Here is a 14,850-nt window from a genome sequence, read left to right as displayed (position 1 = left end):
AAGATTCCGGTCTGCAATGTCTGTACCCTCCATTTTCTGCTTCTCTTGTAGACCGGGACCGAGGTATGCTTTCACCGCCCTCGGCGCATCTGCATTCTGCCTTTCCCCCGCAACGAGTCACAGTAGGAAGCATATATGTACATAGTGAACAACTCCAGCATTCATACGCCATGCCTTTGGACACGGTATATCTGACTCGTCACGGGGTATGTGCTCTATGCATTCATCTCTTGTGGGATTGTAGACCTAACCATAGCAGCACCGCCTCAGCTGGACCATTGACTTCCGCACGGGTACATACAGGGCCCAATTCCCCACGCCGACAGGAAACCCAGCAGACCCCGCGCTGACCTCGCACGGCGTGCGCCAGTCACACGAGCTGGCAGAACATATTGCTGGCCCTGAATTTCACCCAAAGCCATTCCGTATCTACTCGAGTCCCTTTTACCGCTGCCTTCAAACCATCCAACCATCTGTTGAAGGGCTGAAGAGGATATCAGCCGAGTCTGGAAAGAGCCAGCCAAATGGCCAGATTGGGTCGATTGATCAGCATGCGGAGCTGGATGTACGAATTGAGAATGGGTTAGGGTAAGTAGTATACCCTCTCTGTATACTTATACTTCCTTCCATCCAAACCGTTCCCCTCTCACCCGATTACCAGGAAAGCTAATTAGAATCTAGCGAATGGTTCGGTGCAACAGACTTCTTCGACCACCCGCCTCACCCAAACCCCGAAATTATGTCCACCCATTTCCCAACCCTCCTCACAGAAGCCAGCCAAACCTACAAACCCCTACTCATCCCCTCAAGACGCGGTGAGACAATCGCGCAGCTTCACAACCGCGTAGCAACAACCCTGGAAGGCATAATTGCCGACATCGACGCAGAAGTCTCCGCCCTAGAAGCAGAGCTGCCACCAGACCAAAGAACGAGCAAGTCCGTCCTGATCTGTGCGCATGCCGCGCCACTCATTGCCATGGGACGAGCTCTTACAGGCCACATGCCGCATGACAGTTCCGAAGAAGACTTTAATGTTTTCACGGCTGGTTTGAGTACATTTAAAAGGAGGAGGGCTTCTACTCCTAGTGCTGTACAGAGCGCCGATCAGCATGAAAGTTCGAGTGAGGAGCCGCTTGCTGAAGGTACGACATTTATTCGTGCGTCGGGATCCGTGCCGCAGTGGAGGAATGGACGTGGTGTTGGGGGTGGGTGGGATTGTGTTACGAATGGGGATTGTAGCTTCTTAAGTGGTGGTGCTGAGCGCGGATGGTGAGTGGATGCCTTTCTTTTCCCTTTCCCTTCGGTGTCGTGTCAAGATATTAACATGGACTCCGGCAGGCACTTTGATGGCGAAGAAGCCTTTAATACGGGCCCCATGGCTCCGTCCTCCGAGCCACCTGCGAATGTAGCTGTCACAAAGTTGTAAGCTCATGATTTACGGAATTACACTGGGGCAGTGGCATGTGGTGAATAGAGCGAGGACGTTGTTGCATCTTTCTGAGATCATCAAGTCCCGGTGATTTCAAACAATGACCACAAACCGGCAAGTCGAGCTATCATGATCTATTACTGCAATGCTCAACTGGTGCCTCACAGGATGGCTCTCGTTTTCAACGAGCCTTTGCTAGAGATACAGGAGAAAGGCAACATAGACATAAAACAAGATTTCTTGCTAGCCGCCTAGAACTGTATATATATAATGTACATAATAGGAACATCTAGTCAAAGCGATAGACAATTGACTTGAAACAAAGGGTTGATCGCCTTGCTAATTTGAATTTGTGGAAGACATTGTTATGGGTATCACTTCGGTGCACTTTAAGTTCAACTATAGTAACTAGATGAAAGGCGCTAACGCTAATATAGAGATGAATATAGAAAGCAAATATACCTCTATGGATCAGTTCTCTGCTGGGCCCTGTTCAAACTGTGCATGCGCAGCAGGGGTCTCCTCCTGTTCAGCACCTGCATTCCCCGCGCCCTCCGCCACACCAGCTTGAGCCCGTTCCTGCTCCTCTTCCTGACGTTCCCGCGCCTGACGCTCTTGCTCAGCCAAGAAAGCTTGGTCTGCCGCAGTGCGAGCCTGGACATGCCGCTCACCAATACCAGGAACTAGACTCGCAAAAAGGAAAACAAGAGCTCGCTCCACACGGCGTATCTGGTCCCAAATATTGAACCCCACAGCAGTGTCATTGGCTCCAGTTTGAGTGGCTCGATCTGCCGGGCCACCGGCATGGGTGAGGCCCTCGAGATGGCGTTGGATGGGACTAACAATCGAAGTCGCAAACTGTCGCGGGATATTTGTCTCTGAAAAGAATGTCACAAGCAAGGCAATGCCGACGAAGATGTAACGCCTCCAGGTGCCAGGGGCGCTGGTGAGGTAGCAGAAGAGCCACAGACGAGTGAACAGCCAAATGCGGCGGATGTGTCGTGCCAGACCGGCGTGTTCGACATTGTCGCCTCTGCGCTGTTGGTTGAGCATTGCTTGGCGGAGCGCGTTCTGGACCACCGCTACGTTTTGGTTGAGTGCTTGAGGTGCTTGAGGTGCTTGAGGCGCGCCGGGCTCGTTAGTGGGGGCTATATTGGGCGAGCCCGCCCGCTGCGCTGTGGGTTGGGTTACCCAGGGTTGTCTCACGAGATGTCTTTCACCCGTCGGCGAGGCCAGCATGAAGAATTGCATGGAGCCTGGTGCGAACGTGTTCGAAACACTTTGGGTAATTGGGGCTTGTACTGGAACGCCTGTCTGCGACTGCTCTTGCTGCATATATTCCATTACACGGGCGCGTTGTTGAGCATCAAGAATACGGCCGACCAGTTCCGCAATACCGGGTAGAGGAAGTTGTCTTGCAGGTCGTGCATCTTGAATCTCAAGAAGCTGGTTCCGTATACGAATGATATTCCCTGTGGATGGCATGATACGTCGGTCCAGTTGTCCCTCAATCTCCTCGATATGTCGTCGTAAAGTGAGAACATGCTGAGAGACATCTGCGCCATCGGTTTCAGGTGCATTTGTAGTTGCTGAGTGTCGGTTAGGTGAAGAGCTGTTGATATATTGATTGATGGTAAAGTGTGCAGAAGTTGGAGTGGCACCGGTTGTCCTGGGAATGCTAGAGTACGATGGCACATTGGATACGGTCACTGAAGCGTCAGAATTGGAGTGATCCAACCATGTGGAAGAGGAAGTGGAAGCTTGAGCAGAGTTCCCGAGGGGCGAATTTTGCGGTATCTCGGAGCCAGGAGCTGCTTCTCTGTGTATTGGCTCAGGTGGCAACACGAGGTGCATACTATCAGTGCCATTCTGGAAATAGATACCGTTCAGTTAGGCTGAAAGGTCATGTGGCGCGGGTTAGGAGCAAGTTACTTACCTCCATAGATGAGACTACTGCTCTGAGTGTTGCGTCATCGACAGTTAGGGGTTTCCCTCTGTAGATGAGTCTCTGATGCGACGCTTGAGGATTATTCGGAAAGGACTGTTCGATCCGGCCCTTGAGCTGTGCGATTGTGGAGGAGAGTGGAACGTTTTCGAGCGTAAACCGGCTTGGAGGGGGTAGAGACTGGCAGAGTATGTGAAGAGTGATTGTGCTCGGCGCGTCTCCCTCTACCATGGGCTGGGATGGTGATCCTGTTGCCATTCCTTCAGAGCTGTAATTGTTCGCAGGCTAAAAAGCCGATATAGAGCTGATCTAACTAGTTGCTGATATCTGGCATCAATAGATCGATAAGCGATGTCGATGTCGTAATGTCCTCTGTAGGACTCTATAGGAGCCAGGAAGGAAGTGGAAAGAACGATACAAGACGACAGAATATGCAAAGAGTCAGATTCGCAGAGACGCTCATTTATAATGAAATGGATTTAGATATCGAGAGAAAGACAGGCCATTGCATCTCCACGTGCAATTCTGCCGGGCGGTCAATCGGCAACAACATGTTTCCCCATTTCGGAAAAAAACGCTCTTAGGCTTAGGGGTCGATTTTAGCGCTCCAGGCCGATGGATTAAACATTATGGCCAAGCGCCTTTTTACTTCCTTGTCTCTCCTTCATTGCCCTCCGGCTGCCCCTCGGATAGGCGCTGCGTCGATGGAGGTTCTTTCGTTCCGGGCCACGGCCCGTCACAAAGCCAGCCTCCGGCATTTTTCGTCTAAATCATGGAGACCATATCACAAGGACAATAACTCCGAAAATAACAGAGGAGGATTTGGCTCAAGGCTTGGTTTCGCTCTGCGCAATACCAAAGTCGAATGGTATCCCATCCCCGTCGGACTCGGAATCGGTTTGCTAGGGTTGCTATCTTTCTACAAAACACAACGTGCGGAACGGGATCGGCTGGCTCGCGATGCAGCCGGCGATGAATGGGAAGAGGGAAAACGGCCACCTCCTCGTCCGAGGATCAGCCTCTCAGGCCCATGGCACGTACAGATCATGTCCACTCTCCCCCTGAAGGCCATGTCGCGTCTATGGGGTCGGTTCAACGAAATCGAACTTCCTTACTACCTCCGCGTTCCTGGATTCAAGCTCTATTCCTGGGCCTTTGGCGTCAACCTTGAGGAGGTTGCGGAGCCCGACCTGCACACCTACCCGAATCTGGCGGCATTCTTCTACCGTAAGTTGAAGCCTGGCGTTCGGCCATTGGACCCCGACCCTCGTGCTCTTCTGGCTCCCTCCGACGGTCGAATCTTACAATTTGGAATGATTGAGCGGGGCGAGGTTGAGCAAGTCAAGGGAATGACATACAGTCTGGACGCTCTCCTAGGATCAGCTACGCCTGCGCACGCTGACCACACCAATCGGCTCACGGACCAGGGCCGGAAAGAAACCCAAAAGGATGTTGAGAACATGGCTGCGCATGAAGAGTTTGCGCGCATGAATGGGATCTCCTACACTCTCCCGAGCCTTCTCTCGGGAGAAACTGATGCTCCCAAACGACGTGGTTCATTAGATGCTTCAACGGTATCCAAGTCAACCTCGGAAATCCAGGTGCAAGAGGACCTGGCCCGTGGCGATGGGACACCCTGGTACGCGCCCAAAACCGCAGCCAACCATGCCCTGTTCTACGTTGTGATCTACCTAGCACCCGGTGACTACCACCGTTTCCACTCTCCCGCTCCCTGGGTGGTCGAGAGCCGCCGCCACTTTGCTGGCGAGTTATACTCGGTTTCACCATATTTGCAGAAGCATCTACCCGGACTATTCACCCTCAACGAGCGAGTTGCACTCCTTGGCCGATGGCGGTGGGGTTTCTTCAGTTACACGCCGGTCGGAGCCACCAATGTAGGCTCCATTAAAATCAACTTTGACTCGGAATTGCGCACGAACAGCCTGTTGACTGATACCGCTGCGGACATGGCAGCGGCCTTGGCTTCTAAGCGAGGTGAGCAATATCCTGGCTTTGTGGAGGCGACTTATCGCCACGCCAGCCGAACGCTTAATGGACATCCCCTGCAACGTGGAGAAGAGATGGGCGGGTTCCAACTTGGCAGCTCAATTGTACTTGTGTTCGAGGCCCCACTTGGAACTCGCAAGTCTATTGATGCCGGCTGGCCTGAAGATGCCCCAAGTGATGGGTGGACTTGGAGTATTGAGAAGGGCCAGCGCATCAAGGTAGGCGAGAAATTGGGCTTCGTTGGTGAGACGTAAAATGCATGTTGCACAGCCCCGGTGCCCAGCCGACAGCGATAGCTTATTGTGGTCTTGGCCTACAACATACGTGTTTTGTAGGTCTGTTTTCTTGTACTATACCAGTCCTTTTTCTCGATTGTCAGGGGTCTTGAGCATTTAGTTTTTAATCACGGTATCTTTTTTTTTTTCCTTTTTCCTTTCGTTTTGATGTATCAACTGAAGGAAATGTACTATCAACATCGACATTTCCTAATTGGGATCAGCACAGGCCAGGTCTTGGCGTGATGCTATCGCCTCCCAAATGCCGTCATCGCTGATTGCCCCTTCAGCTCCTCCAAGTTGGACAAGATGTTACTATCTAGGTAGGGTCATGTAGGTACAAGTCAGAAGTAGTAGAGATTGGCATTTAAAATCACCCATCTCATATATCACAAGTGAATGCAGGTCAAATGCAGTGAAAAGAGTCAAAACCTTCAGCCAATGTCCACCAAACAGCTATCAACGTGGGCGAGACTGCCCAGATGCCAAGCTTCCATACTCTAAATCAAGGATTCTCTCCTTTTAAACATCTTCTGGTGTTTCTCCCCCCCCATCTATCCTTCTCTTGATGGCCATCTTTAATTCACCCCGATCATTTCAAAATGTCAACGCTATTGCCCAGGCCCCAATGGGCGTCAACAGCTTCTTCATAAGCGCCCATGAAAGTCATCCCCCATTTTTACAATTAGTGCTGCTCGTCTTCTCAGCTGTACTGGAAGTTGTCTGCGTCAGCCTCCCTGGTTATATTGCTGCCCGTCAGGGCATGTTTGATGCCGATGCCCAAAAGCTGGTGGCAAACCTCAATGTGACTCTGTTCACCCCTTGCCTCAGTATGGATTGCTCTCGTGGGATATTTCTATAACATAGCTGATTTTGTTCGACAGTTTTTACCAAATTGGGCTCGCAACTAACCGCCGAGAAGCTGACGGACCTGGCTATCATCCCGGTTATTTTTATTGTCCAAACATTCGTCTCATACATCTGTTCCTTCGTTGTCGCAAAATGTTGCCGCTTCAAGAAGCGGCAATCGAATTTTGTGGCCGCCATGGCGGTATGTGATGCGCCATGCCATTTGGGAGAGTTGAATATCTAATTCTAACGACACTCTCTATAGGTCTTTGGCAATTCAAACTCTCTTCCGATCTCTCTGGTCATGTCGCTCTCACAGACCCTCAAAGGCCTCCACTGGGATCGGCTCCCAAACGACAACGATGACGAAGTCGCCGCACGTGGCATTCTATACCTGCTCATCTTCCAGCAGCTAGGTCAGCTCGTGCGCTGGAGTTGGGGATACCACGTTCTCTTAGCGCCTAAGGACCGATACATCGAGGAGGTGGAGCGCGAAGAGAGTGGCCAATCAGTCATCGAGCAAGGTCAGGCACGGTACAGCGACAATCCGGACCAGACAGATCCGGACGAACCGCTAGTTCGCACACGCAGCTCTGACGATCTACTCCATGCCCACGCAACACACACCGACCACCGGTTCCCATCCGGCGACCAAACACCCGTGTCAACGCGAACGTATTCATACTCGAAGCTGTCCCCCGCCCACTCAGACGACGACTCAGACAATGCACCGTCAGCGATTGGACCACCACCCGCCGGGCCATTCCTCCCCCGTCAAAGCTCCCAAGGCGACATCCTTCAGTTCCCTGATGTCGAAACCACCGCGCGCGAAGCCGAGGAAGCCGAGAAAACGTGTTTCCAGCGCTGCAAAGCATCTCTGCGCAGGTCGCGAGACCGTCTGAGCCAGTGGCGAGAGAAGAAAACTAACGCCCTTCACGCGCGTCTTTCACCAAAGGTCCAAAAGGGTCTAGCATCAGCCTCGCTCAGGCTGCGCCGCTTCCTCCATGGCTTATGGGACTTCATGAACCCGCCGCTGTGGGCAATGCTAGTATCAATCGTCGTTGCTTCCGTCCCAACGCTCCAGCGCCTCTTCTTCCACGAGGGCACCTTCGTTCGCAACTCAGTTACCCGCGCAATCGAGCAGAATGGACAGGTCGCCGTGCCGCTGATCCTGGTCGTGCTCGGCGCGAACCTTGCACGCAATACCATCCCCGAAGAAGCGCTAGCGGACGTGGAACATCCGCGCGACGAACGCAAGCTTATCATTGCTTCCCTTGTTGCGCGCATGCTTCTCCCGACTCTTATCATGGCGCCGATTTTGGCGCTTATGGCCAAGTTCGTGCCGATTAGTATCCTCGATGATCCGATTTTCATTATTGTCTGCTTCCTGCTTACGGGTGCGCCGTCAGCATTGCAGTTGGCGCAGATCTGTCAGATCAATAATGTTTATGTTGGTGCTATGTCGAAACTTTTGTTCCAGAGTTATGTTGTCTGGTAAGTCCTTATTCGTCATATTTACAGAGAAAGACACTAGTCGTCGATCTCATGCATTGATCATTGCTAACCTGGCTTTTTCTTCTTTCCAGGATCCTCCCCTCGACCCTTGTGCTTGTCATGTGCGCTATGGAGGTCGTCGAGTGGGCCGCCTCTTCGTAGACTCTTTGCTTTGCCGAAGCTTGTCTTTCTCTTGTAGTGCTTCTTTTTTCCGGGGTTTCTATATTCGCTCTCTTTGGACATTCTTGTAACTACCCGTTCCTTTTTCTCTTTTTGGGGATTGGCGTACCTAAGACATTATTCCTTGTACACAGACTGTACTTTTCTCGGCTTGGACCTATCGTGATGTCTATCTGTATGAAATTGTAGATCATTATTTGCTATAGGGGTTTTTGGGGTGGACAACCTACTTGATGAGGGCCTGTATAACAAAATGAACAATCCACAACATCTGACTGCATCTACACCTTAACTTCTACACAGCTGCATGAGAACCCACCCTGCATCAACACTTCCCCCCACCAAAGGAATCCAAGTCCATCAACACGCCATCAAAATGGCAAAATCAACACCAGACATCTTCATGAGCATAAAACCAGAGCACATGCAAAACATAGCCTCAGGGTCCAAAAACCACGAATACCGCGGCTATCTCCTTCCGTCAAGCATCAAGCACATCTGGTTCTACACCACAAGCCCTATCCAACGAATCGAATACGTGGCTCGTATTTCTCCGGGTAAAATCCCAGGACAAGTTCCCAACAACGGCGGTATTGGCAATGCGGAGTTCAATGCCGGGTTGAAAGAATCCAAGTACGGATACGAGATTCTCGCGCTCTGGAGGTTGAAGATGCCCGTTAGCTTGAAGGAGGCCCTTGCTGAGGGATTCTTGAAGGGCGCGCCACAGAAGTATTGTTGGGTTTCTTTGGATTTCTTGGGGAAGTTTGCGTTGGATGGGCAGGATTTGTTGTTTTCAAAGACGGATGGTGTGCAGTTTAGGGAGGGAGATCAGTGCGATAGACTGGATTTGGCGGGCTAAGAGTGATTTCCACGACTAACACCTTTACACTTAGCAACTGCTGCAGACTGTTCCTTTCACAACAGCTCAAGCTTGTCTGGACCCGACATCATCTACCGCTGCTAGTGCGCCATATCGTATTTTTCTGTACCTTTCTTATGACCTTGGATATCTAAACTCTTACAGTATCCAAAATTCCTATAGTATCAATTTCTATTTCTGTAGCCAACACGAATACTAGTTCTATGTTATGTTCTGCTGGCAAAACACGGCTATACACTGCTGTACATCATCAGATAGGTAGGCTATTTCCCGATTGGGCCCCAACAGAGTCTTCGAGCATTCCGTATCCCACGAAGCGTCCAACTAGGTCCTTCGACGTACGACAGTAGACCATGCCGTAGCTCTTAGCGCAGAAGCAGAAACTCATGGACATTGGCTCCATTCCAAGTGGCACTCAGACTGCAGGCAATAGGAATGTGTGCATGTCACATACCAGTAGTCCATGATAATGGCCATTTCATTACATCTTACAATTCAGAGATGTAGTGGCACTGTTGTGTCTAGGGCTGGGATTGGTCCGAGTACCCGTCGACCGGTTTCATGGGGCTTTCTTAGAAAACTGACTGTGATAGATAGACATGACCTGCCCCAGGGATTCTACAGCATAAATCCTAGGTTCTCTCTCCGGTCATCTTGCACACGGGCGTACCTGCAATTTCACGTTAGCAGAGTCAACATCGAACAGATGCTCCATCAACCTTACTCCAAGAAAAGTCGAAACATGTAAACGTCTATATCATCATTTCTGATCGTCCTGGCCGCCCAAGACTGGCCCTCTTCGCCGATCGACCGAGCAATCTGCTGACCCGCAGGGTCTTCCTCGAAAAACCGTATCAACTCAGGAATCTCATTCCCGTCTTTGTTGATCGGTACGTAGTGGACCCATGGGACCAAGACGTCCTGATGCCACTCCCGGAAGAAGGTCAACTTGAATGGAACACTCTTGCTGCGCATGAAGGCGTAAAACCTCCCACTGTAGGCATGACCATCCATATCTAAAAGATACCGGTATTTCCAGGCCTCGCTCGCAGGATCTGGTTCCGCGATATCGTCGAAGAACACTTCCTCTTCATCGCAGTCCTCGTCGCAGTCCACGATCTCTATGAAGTGGGTATTGAAATATCCCTCGATCTGGGATCGATTTGCAATTTGGACGTCCCAGCCTTCACCCGCGATACAGCTTGAATCGCTTTTTGGCTGCATTAGATACTGGGGCGATTGTGGATGGGTCAGGTTTCCGATGATGCGCTGGCGTTGCAGGTTGCGCCAGGTGCCGTTCCGACTATGTCCTCCGGTAGTCTTCCCGCGCCAGTACAGCTGGTGTATCTTGTTCTCCCATTCGACTGAGGTTTCTGGATCGAAATCCGATATACCTTCGTAATAATACGGTGAGGGAACTGCGATGTCCTGGAATGAAGACGGACGGGACATAGAAAACATCGGAACCAGCTCGTTTGTCACCTTGAAAGAGTTTGGGTGATCAAAAACCCCCAGCCGATGTCGCAGTGATGGGTTGTTGCACATATCACTAGCGGCAGTCTGGTTGGACACAAAGCCCAGAGGACCCACCGCATAAGCGCTTGAGTTGTCTGGCGCGTTACTATCCAGCGCCCTGGCAGGTGTGTCTAGTGGGCATGAAAGCCGTGAGTAGAGCCAGGTCTCTTGGCGCTCGATGTTGTTGAATCTGGTCGTGAAGACCGGCACTGGTGGGATAGGGTCATCCATATCACCTGGCGAGAATGCGTTCAACAATGACGAGTTACCATCGAGCCGAGCGTGAGCTGCATAGCCTTCAGTGATTAGCTTATGCAGCTCCTCGTGTGGAACTACCACTCGCGGTTCGTCGTGTACGTTGAATTCCATATTCATGTCCGGTAACCATTGGGAGAACTTGTCAAGAATCTTCATTGTTGCATCTCTCTGGAATCCGCCTTGGCCATTGCCCAAATGGATAGCTCTGCCGTCGCGAATCGCAATGCCCATAACGTGGTTATCATACCCAAGGTCCTCTCTCACACGCGAACGAATCGTGCTAGGTGTAAGCCCCCAGAAAGGCAGCAAAGTGTGATATATCGTATCAAATTCATCAATCAGGACTGTGTTTCGCGACGTCGCAAACGCATACCATTCATCGAAGTGCGGAGGTGGTGGCATCTTATATCGTCGTCGATATTCCGCCACTGCCTCGTCCAATGACTTCGACTGGTGCCCCAATGTCTCATTAAAAGCCCATTCAGCATCATAGGCAAGCCGAGCGACTGGATGTTGACAAGCACGCTCGTCGATGAATGGATGCGAGCAAATATACCACAAGGCCAACATAGCTGCTATCGCCAGCCCAGAAATAGTAAAAGTTCTCTTTGAATTTTGCGAGTAATAATACTGAGACTTATGTCGAGCTCCTTGAAGGAGCTGGTATTGCTGTTCCCTCCATGTCCCCGAACGAATGGCCTCAGCCATAGTCACAACGCCGAGTTGCAGGGACTGCACCCAAGACCGAACACAACGAACCAGCTGCATCTTGAGGCAGTACTATAACTAGTTGTATGCACAGTATCGTCCCAATTAGAAATGCATGAAAAAGTTCAAGGGCAAATTGCCGCCGCAAAGCGCGAAAACGCGAACGTGGGGCATCGGGGGCCGGCCTGTGGGCCAGGGATGGGGCATCCTACGGAGCAAAAGTACTGAAACCGCTGGGACATTGCACCTCAATAGAAACTTTCGTGTCATCGGTCGATGGTTGATGGATTTTTCCAAGGATTAGAGCCCTGGGGACACCAAATGACAATGTGGCCCGAGATCACCTCAGTCACCTCAGGGCTGCCCTGGACTAGTAGCGAAAAGTCGCCATTTGAGGCTCTGGGGATTGTCAATATAGTCCCAAATTCGACTGACTTCAACACGAGACCTCCTTCTCTTCGGGATTGTCTTTTGGAGTACGGAATACTCCGGAGCTGATCAGCTGTTTTCCCATAGGTTGTGAGCCATCTCCTATTGCCCCTGAGGATCGTCGCTCATCTCGGAGAATCTCCGCTTCGGGCTAAGCGTTGGGTTGGCAAAACACCAAATTTCGAATATTGCCAACATCCATGTTCACGTACTCGAGAGCTTCGGAAGTGGGTCACAAATGTGTCTAATCCTGAGAAATCCAGGATACATCGCAAGACTCGTCGCTCCATAAGAGTCAGTATGAAAATTCATCCAGAACTGATGAGAAACTAGGGTCTGAGTGAAAGTGACAATGGGTTGGCTAGTCGCAAGGCCAGAGATGGTCGAGAGATGGTCGATAGATCTCAAAAGGCAGGACATGATTCTCCGCTGTCAGCGTGCGCATTCAATCCCGCCGGGTCGCCCTGCACATCAATCAACATGGCCATACCCGTCGCCGAATGCCAGAGCATATGGCAATGGAAAAGCCAAACACCGGGGTTATCCGCCCGGAAACGGAGAACAGCATAGCCGCGACTTGGGATCTGGACTGTGTCACGTAAAGCAGCCCGGGATGTGTCGTACAGACCGGTATTATAACCAGTGCTGGGGTTATTGACGTCATCTGTGTGATTTCTCAACGCATCTGACTCAGGTCCTAGGTGTGGTGGGATTTTGTCAACGAAAGGATTGTAGGAGCCCCAGCCAAATTCGGCTTGGTGGACTGCGAGTACGAAGAAGTGGTGGCCATGCTGGAGTGGATATTGATTAGTGGACTGTCGCCAATGGGTAGGAAGAGAGGAGTCTTTGTACCAGGTGGAAGGGGTGGGATCCTTCATCTAGATTGTTGATTACCAGGTCTATCCATACGGGCTCCGGCCCCGTGGTTATTGCGAATTGGTTCGCGTCCCATTTCGCCCGTGGTATAGAGGTCAATGGAACGGGCGGATCTTGCTGGGGCTTCCAGGTAGTCTGGTTGAAGTAACCGAATGGTTTGTTGGAGTGTCGTGCCATCTTTTGGATCTTTGTGTAGACCACATGTGTTTGCTGCGCGATGGGAGGGATGGAACGGAGAATAGACGGCGCAGAAGGTGCTTCTCCGATGTTGAGATAGTTCGCCTTGAGCGGAGGTCCGTCGACGGCATCAGAACGGTAGTTGATGGCGAAGGTTTGATCAGGCGTCAACGCTGGGTTGGCGTACTTGAAGGAACTGGTGAGACGTTAGCAACCACCCGATCACTGATGTGGTGCTCGGCAAACTTGTTCATACTCTTGATCGAACTGAATCCTCATGTGTGACTGCTTCTCAGAGGTCTGCAATAATGGCCGAAGAATGAAATCCATGCGTTGCCCCGGTAAAAGTACACCGATGGAATTTATATTCCTTTCTTTGGAGCGTGCCACATCGACACTATCCACCTGAAGCAGGTCCAGGAGATGGTTATCGAAAACGAGACTTATCCCGGCTAGAGCTCTGTCAATTGGTTAGCTAATAACTGCTTTGGCTTCGATAAGCCCTAGGACATACCCAGTGTTGACCACGCGGATTCGATATGACGCATGAGGATCGAGGTTGATAAATGAATTATTCACTTGCTGATCAATGCAATCCACCGGCCTAGCAGGCACCGCCATCATGCAGTCGAAATGCCCTACCCCATTGATGAGCATGGAATCGGGAACAGGCTGATACCAGTGTCAGATAGCTTTACAGAGATTGGAGACAGACTTCGAAACTCACCTCATTTCCAAAGTTCCCTGGGTCCATATACCATTCAAGAACATCACCCGCGGTCCGATGGTACCAGTCCCCGACGAGAAGCAAAAGTTCTCTGTCATAGGTGTATCGGGGGAGATTATCGCGCCTCCGGGGCATTAAGCTGGAAGCGGTCGATTTAGAAGCTGGTGCATGGACGACTAGCCCACCATAGAGGCCATCAGCCCGCGAGACCCCCGAATGGGCATGGTACCAGAAAGTTCCACTCTGATCGGATGGGATCGTCAAATTGTAAACAAAATGTCCTCCGGAAGTGATGGGACATTGTGAAATTCCCACTGCACCATCCATGGCATCTATGTAAGTTAGTCCCGATGCTTTTAATCGAAGATCGACAACGGCAGATGCTTACTAGTCACATGTAGGCCGTGCCAATGGAGAGCAATTGGTTCATCCGGCAAGGCACTGGTAACATTGATGATCAAGGTGTCACCAGGGCGGGCCTCCACCGTGGGTCCAGGGAAAAGGCCTAGTTCGATACCCTCCGGTCAGTTCGACGAACGATACCAGTCAGTCCCTTCTACTGACCATTGATGAGATAGACCCGCTTCAATACGCCGTCTGGTCTGCGAAATTCCGAGGTCACACGCCAGTCCAAATACTGAGTCGCGGGCGCCCGGTACACATGGTCCTCTGGGTGAAGTTCTATCCGCGGTCGAGCAATGATGGCCTCATCCTCTTGAATATTTTGATGATGCCGCCCGGGTAAAATCAAGGGCCCGAAAAAGATGGATGACTGGAGCAAATACATCAATCCGATCAACAGGCATGCAGCCAATGAACAGCCCGCGATCGGCCATGGCCGCCCTGACAGCCCCGGCATTGGTCGAGGGGCCAATTGCTCCGAGATAGGGGCGGTTTTCCGATCTCGACTGTACTGCCTCTGCATGGTTTGGCAACGAACAGGAGTATAGCCCATTCAATTTTGGAAATATCAGATAAGTACGGAGTAAAGAAGGTCAAGTACCAAGTGAGTGCTGGAGGAGAGGACACTCGGCGCTATGACCTCATGCCTTGCTGCCAAAGGGATCAACGTGATGCGTCCTTACAGAAAGACATGTAACA

At 51.2% G+C, this 14,850-nt stretch overlaps 7 protein-coding genes across 7 annotated transcripts; 4 read left to right on the top strand and 3 right to left on the bottom strand.

The window, feature by feature from the left end:
- Window positions 1–170: 170 nt before the first annotated feature.
- N7489_005512 (uncharacterized protein) lies at window positions 171–1,426 on the top strand (the record flags this gene model as incomplete). The annotated part of the gene is made up of 4 exons (XM_056711264.1): window positions 171–206; window positions 260–588; window positions 682–1,269; window positions 1,339–1,426. 4 exons carry the CDS (start codon window positions 171–173, stop codon window positions 1,424–1,426), a joined length of 1,041 nt encoding a protein of 346 aa, XP_056569685.1.
- A 474-nt stretch (window positions 1,427–1,900) lies between these two features.
- N7489_005511 (uncharacterized protein) lies at window positions 1,901–3,632 on the bottom strand (the record flags this gene model as incomplete). The annotated part of the gene is made up of 2 exons (XM_056711263.1): window positions 1,901–3,298; window positions 3,366–3,632. 2 exons carry the CDS (start codon window positions 3,630–3,632, stop codon window positions 1,901–1,903), a joined length of 1,665 nt encoding a protein of 554 aa, XP_056569684.1.
- A 371-nt stretch (window positions 3,633–4,003) lies between these two features.
- On the top strand, window positions 4,004–5,635 carry N7489_005510 (phosphatidylserine decarboxylase 1; the record flags this gene model as incomplete). Its single annotated transcript, XM_056711262.1, has 1 exon — window positions 4,004–5,635. One exon carries the CDS (start codon window positions 4,004–4,006, stop codon window positions 5,633–5,635), a length of 1,632 nt encoding a protein of 543 aa, XP_056569683.1.
- A 589-nt stretch (window positions 5,636–6,224) lies between these two features.
- N7489_005509 (Auxin Efflux Carrier superfamily) lies at window positions 6,225–8,161 on the top strand (the record flags this gene model as incomplete). Its single annotated transcript, XM_056711261.1, has 4 exons — window positions 6,225–6,486; window positions 6,541–6,707; window positions 6,771–7,999; window positions 8,092–8,161. 4 exons carry the CDS (start codon window positions 6,225–6,227, stop codon window positions 8,159–8,161), a joined length of 1,728 nt encoding a protein of 575 aa, XP_056569682.1.
- A 394-nt stretch (window positions 8,162–8,555) lies between these two features.
- N7489_005508 (uncharacterized protein) lies at window positions 8,556–9,038 on the top strand (the record flags this gene model as incomplete). Its single annotated transcript, XM_056711260.1, has 1 exon — window positions 8,556–9,038. The coding sequence occupies one exon, from the start codon at window positions 8,556–8,558 to the stop codon at window positions 9,036–9,038; it is 483 nt and encodes a 160-aa protein (XP_056569681.1).
- Window positions 9,039–9,677: 639 nt separating this feature from the next.
- N7489_005507 (uncharacterized protein) lies at window positions 9,678–11,600 on the bottom strand (the record flags this gene model as incomplete). The annotated part of the gene is made up of 2 exons (XM_056711259.1): window positions 9,678–9,729; window positions 9,784–11,600. The coding sequence occupies 2 exons, from the start codon at window positions 11,598–11,600 to the stop codon at window positions 9,678–9,680; spliced, it is 1,869 nt and encodes a 622-aa protein (XP_056569680.1).
- Window positions 11,601–12,373: 773 nt separating this feature from the next.
- Window positions 12,374–14,674, bottom strand: N7489_005506 (uncharacterized protein; the record flags this gene model as incomplete). Its single annotated transcript, XM_056711258.1, has 7 exons — window positions 12,374–12,760; window positions 12,822–13,218; window positions 13,279–13,482; window positions 13,537–13,694; window positions 13,750–14,081; window positions 14,138–14,254; window positions 14,314–14,674. The coding sequence occupies 7 exons, from the start codon at window positions 14,672–14,674 to the stop codon at window positions 12,374–12,376; spliced, it is 1,956 nt and encodes a 651-aa protein (XP_056569679.1).
- Window positions 14,675–14,850: the final 176 nt, after the last annotated feature.

The sequence above is a fragment of the Penicillium chrysogenum genome (assembly GCF_028827035.1).
Source record: "Penicillium chrysogenum strain IBT 35668 chromosome Unknown utg000002l_segment0_segment0, whole genome shotgun sequence".
In the NCBI taxonomy this organism is placed as follows: Eukaryota; Fungi; Ascomycota; class Eurotiomycetes; order Eurotiales; family Aspergillaceae; genus Penicillium; species Penicillium chrysogenum.
The sequence above is the reverse complement of the archived record's forward strand: the minus strand, read 5'-3'. Positions and strand labels throughout refer to the sequence as shown.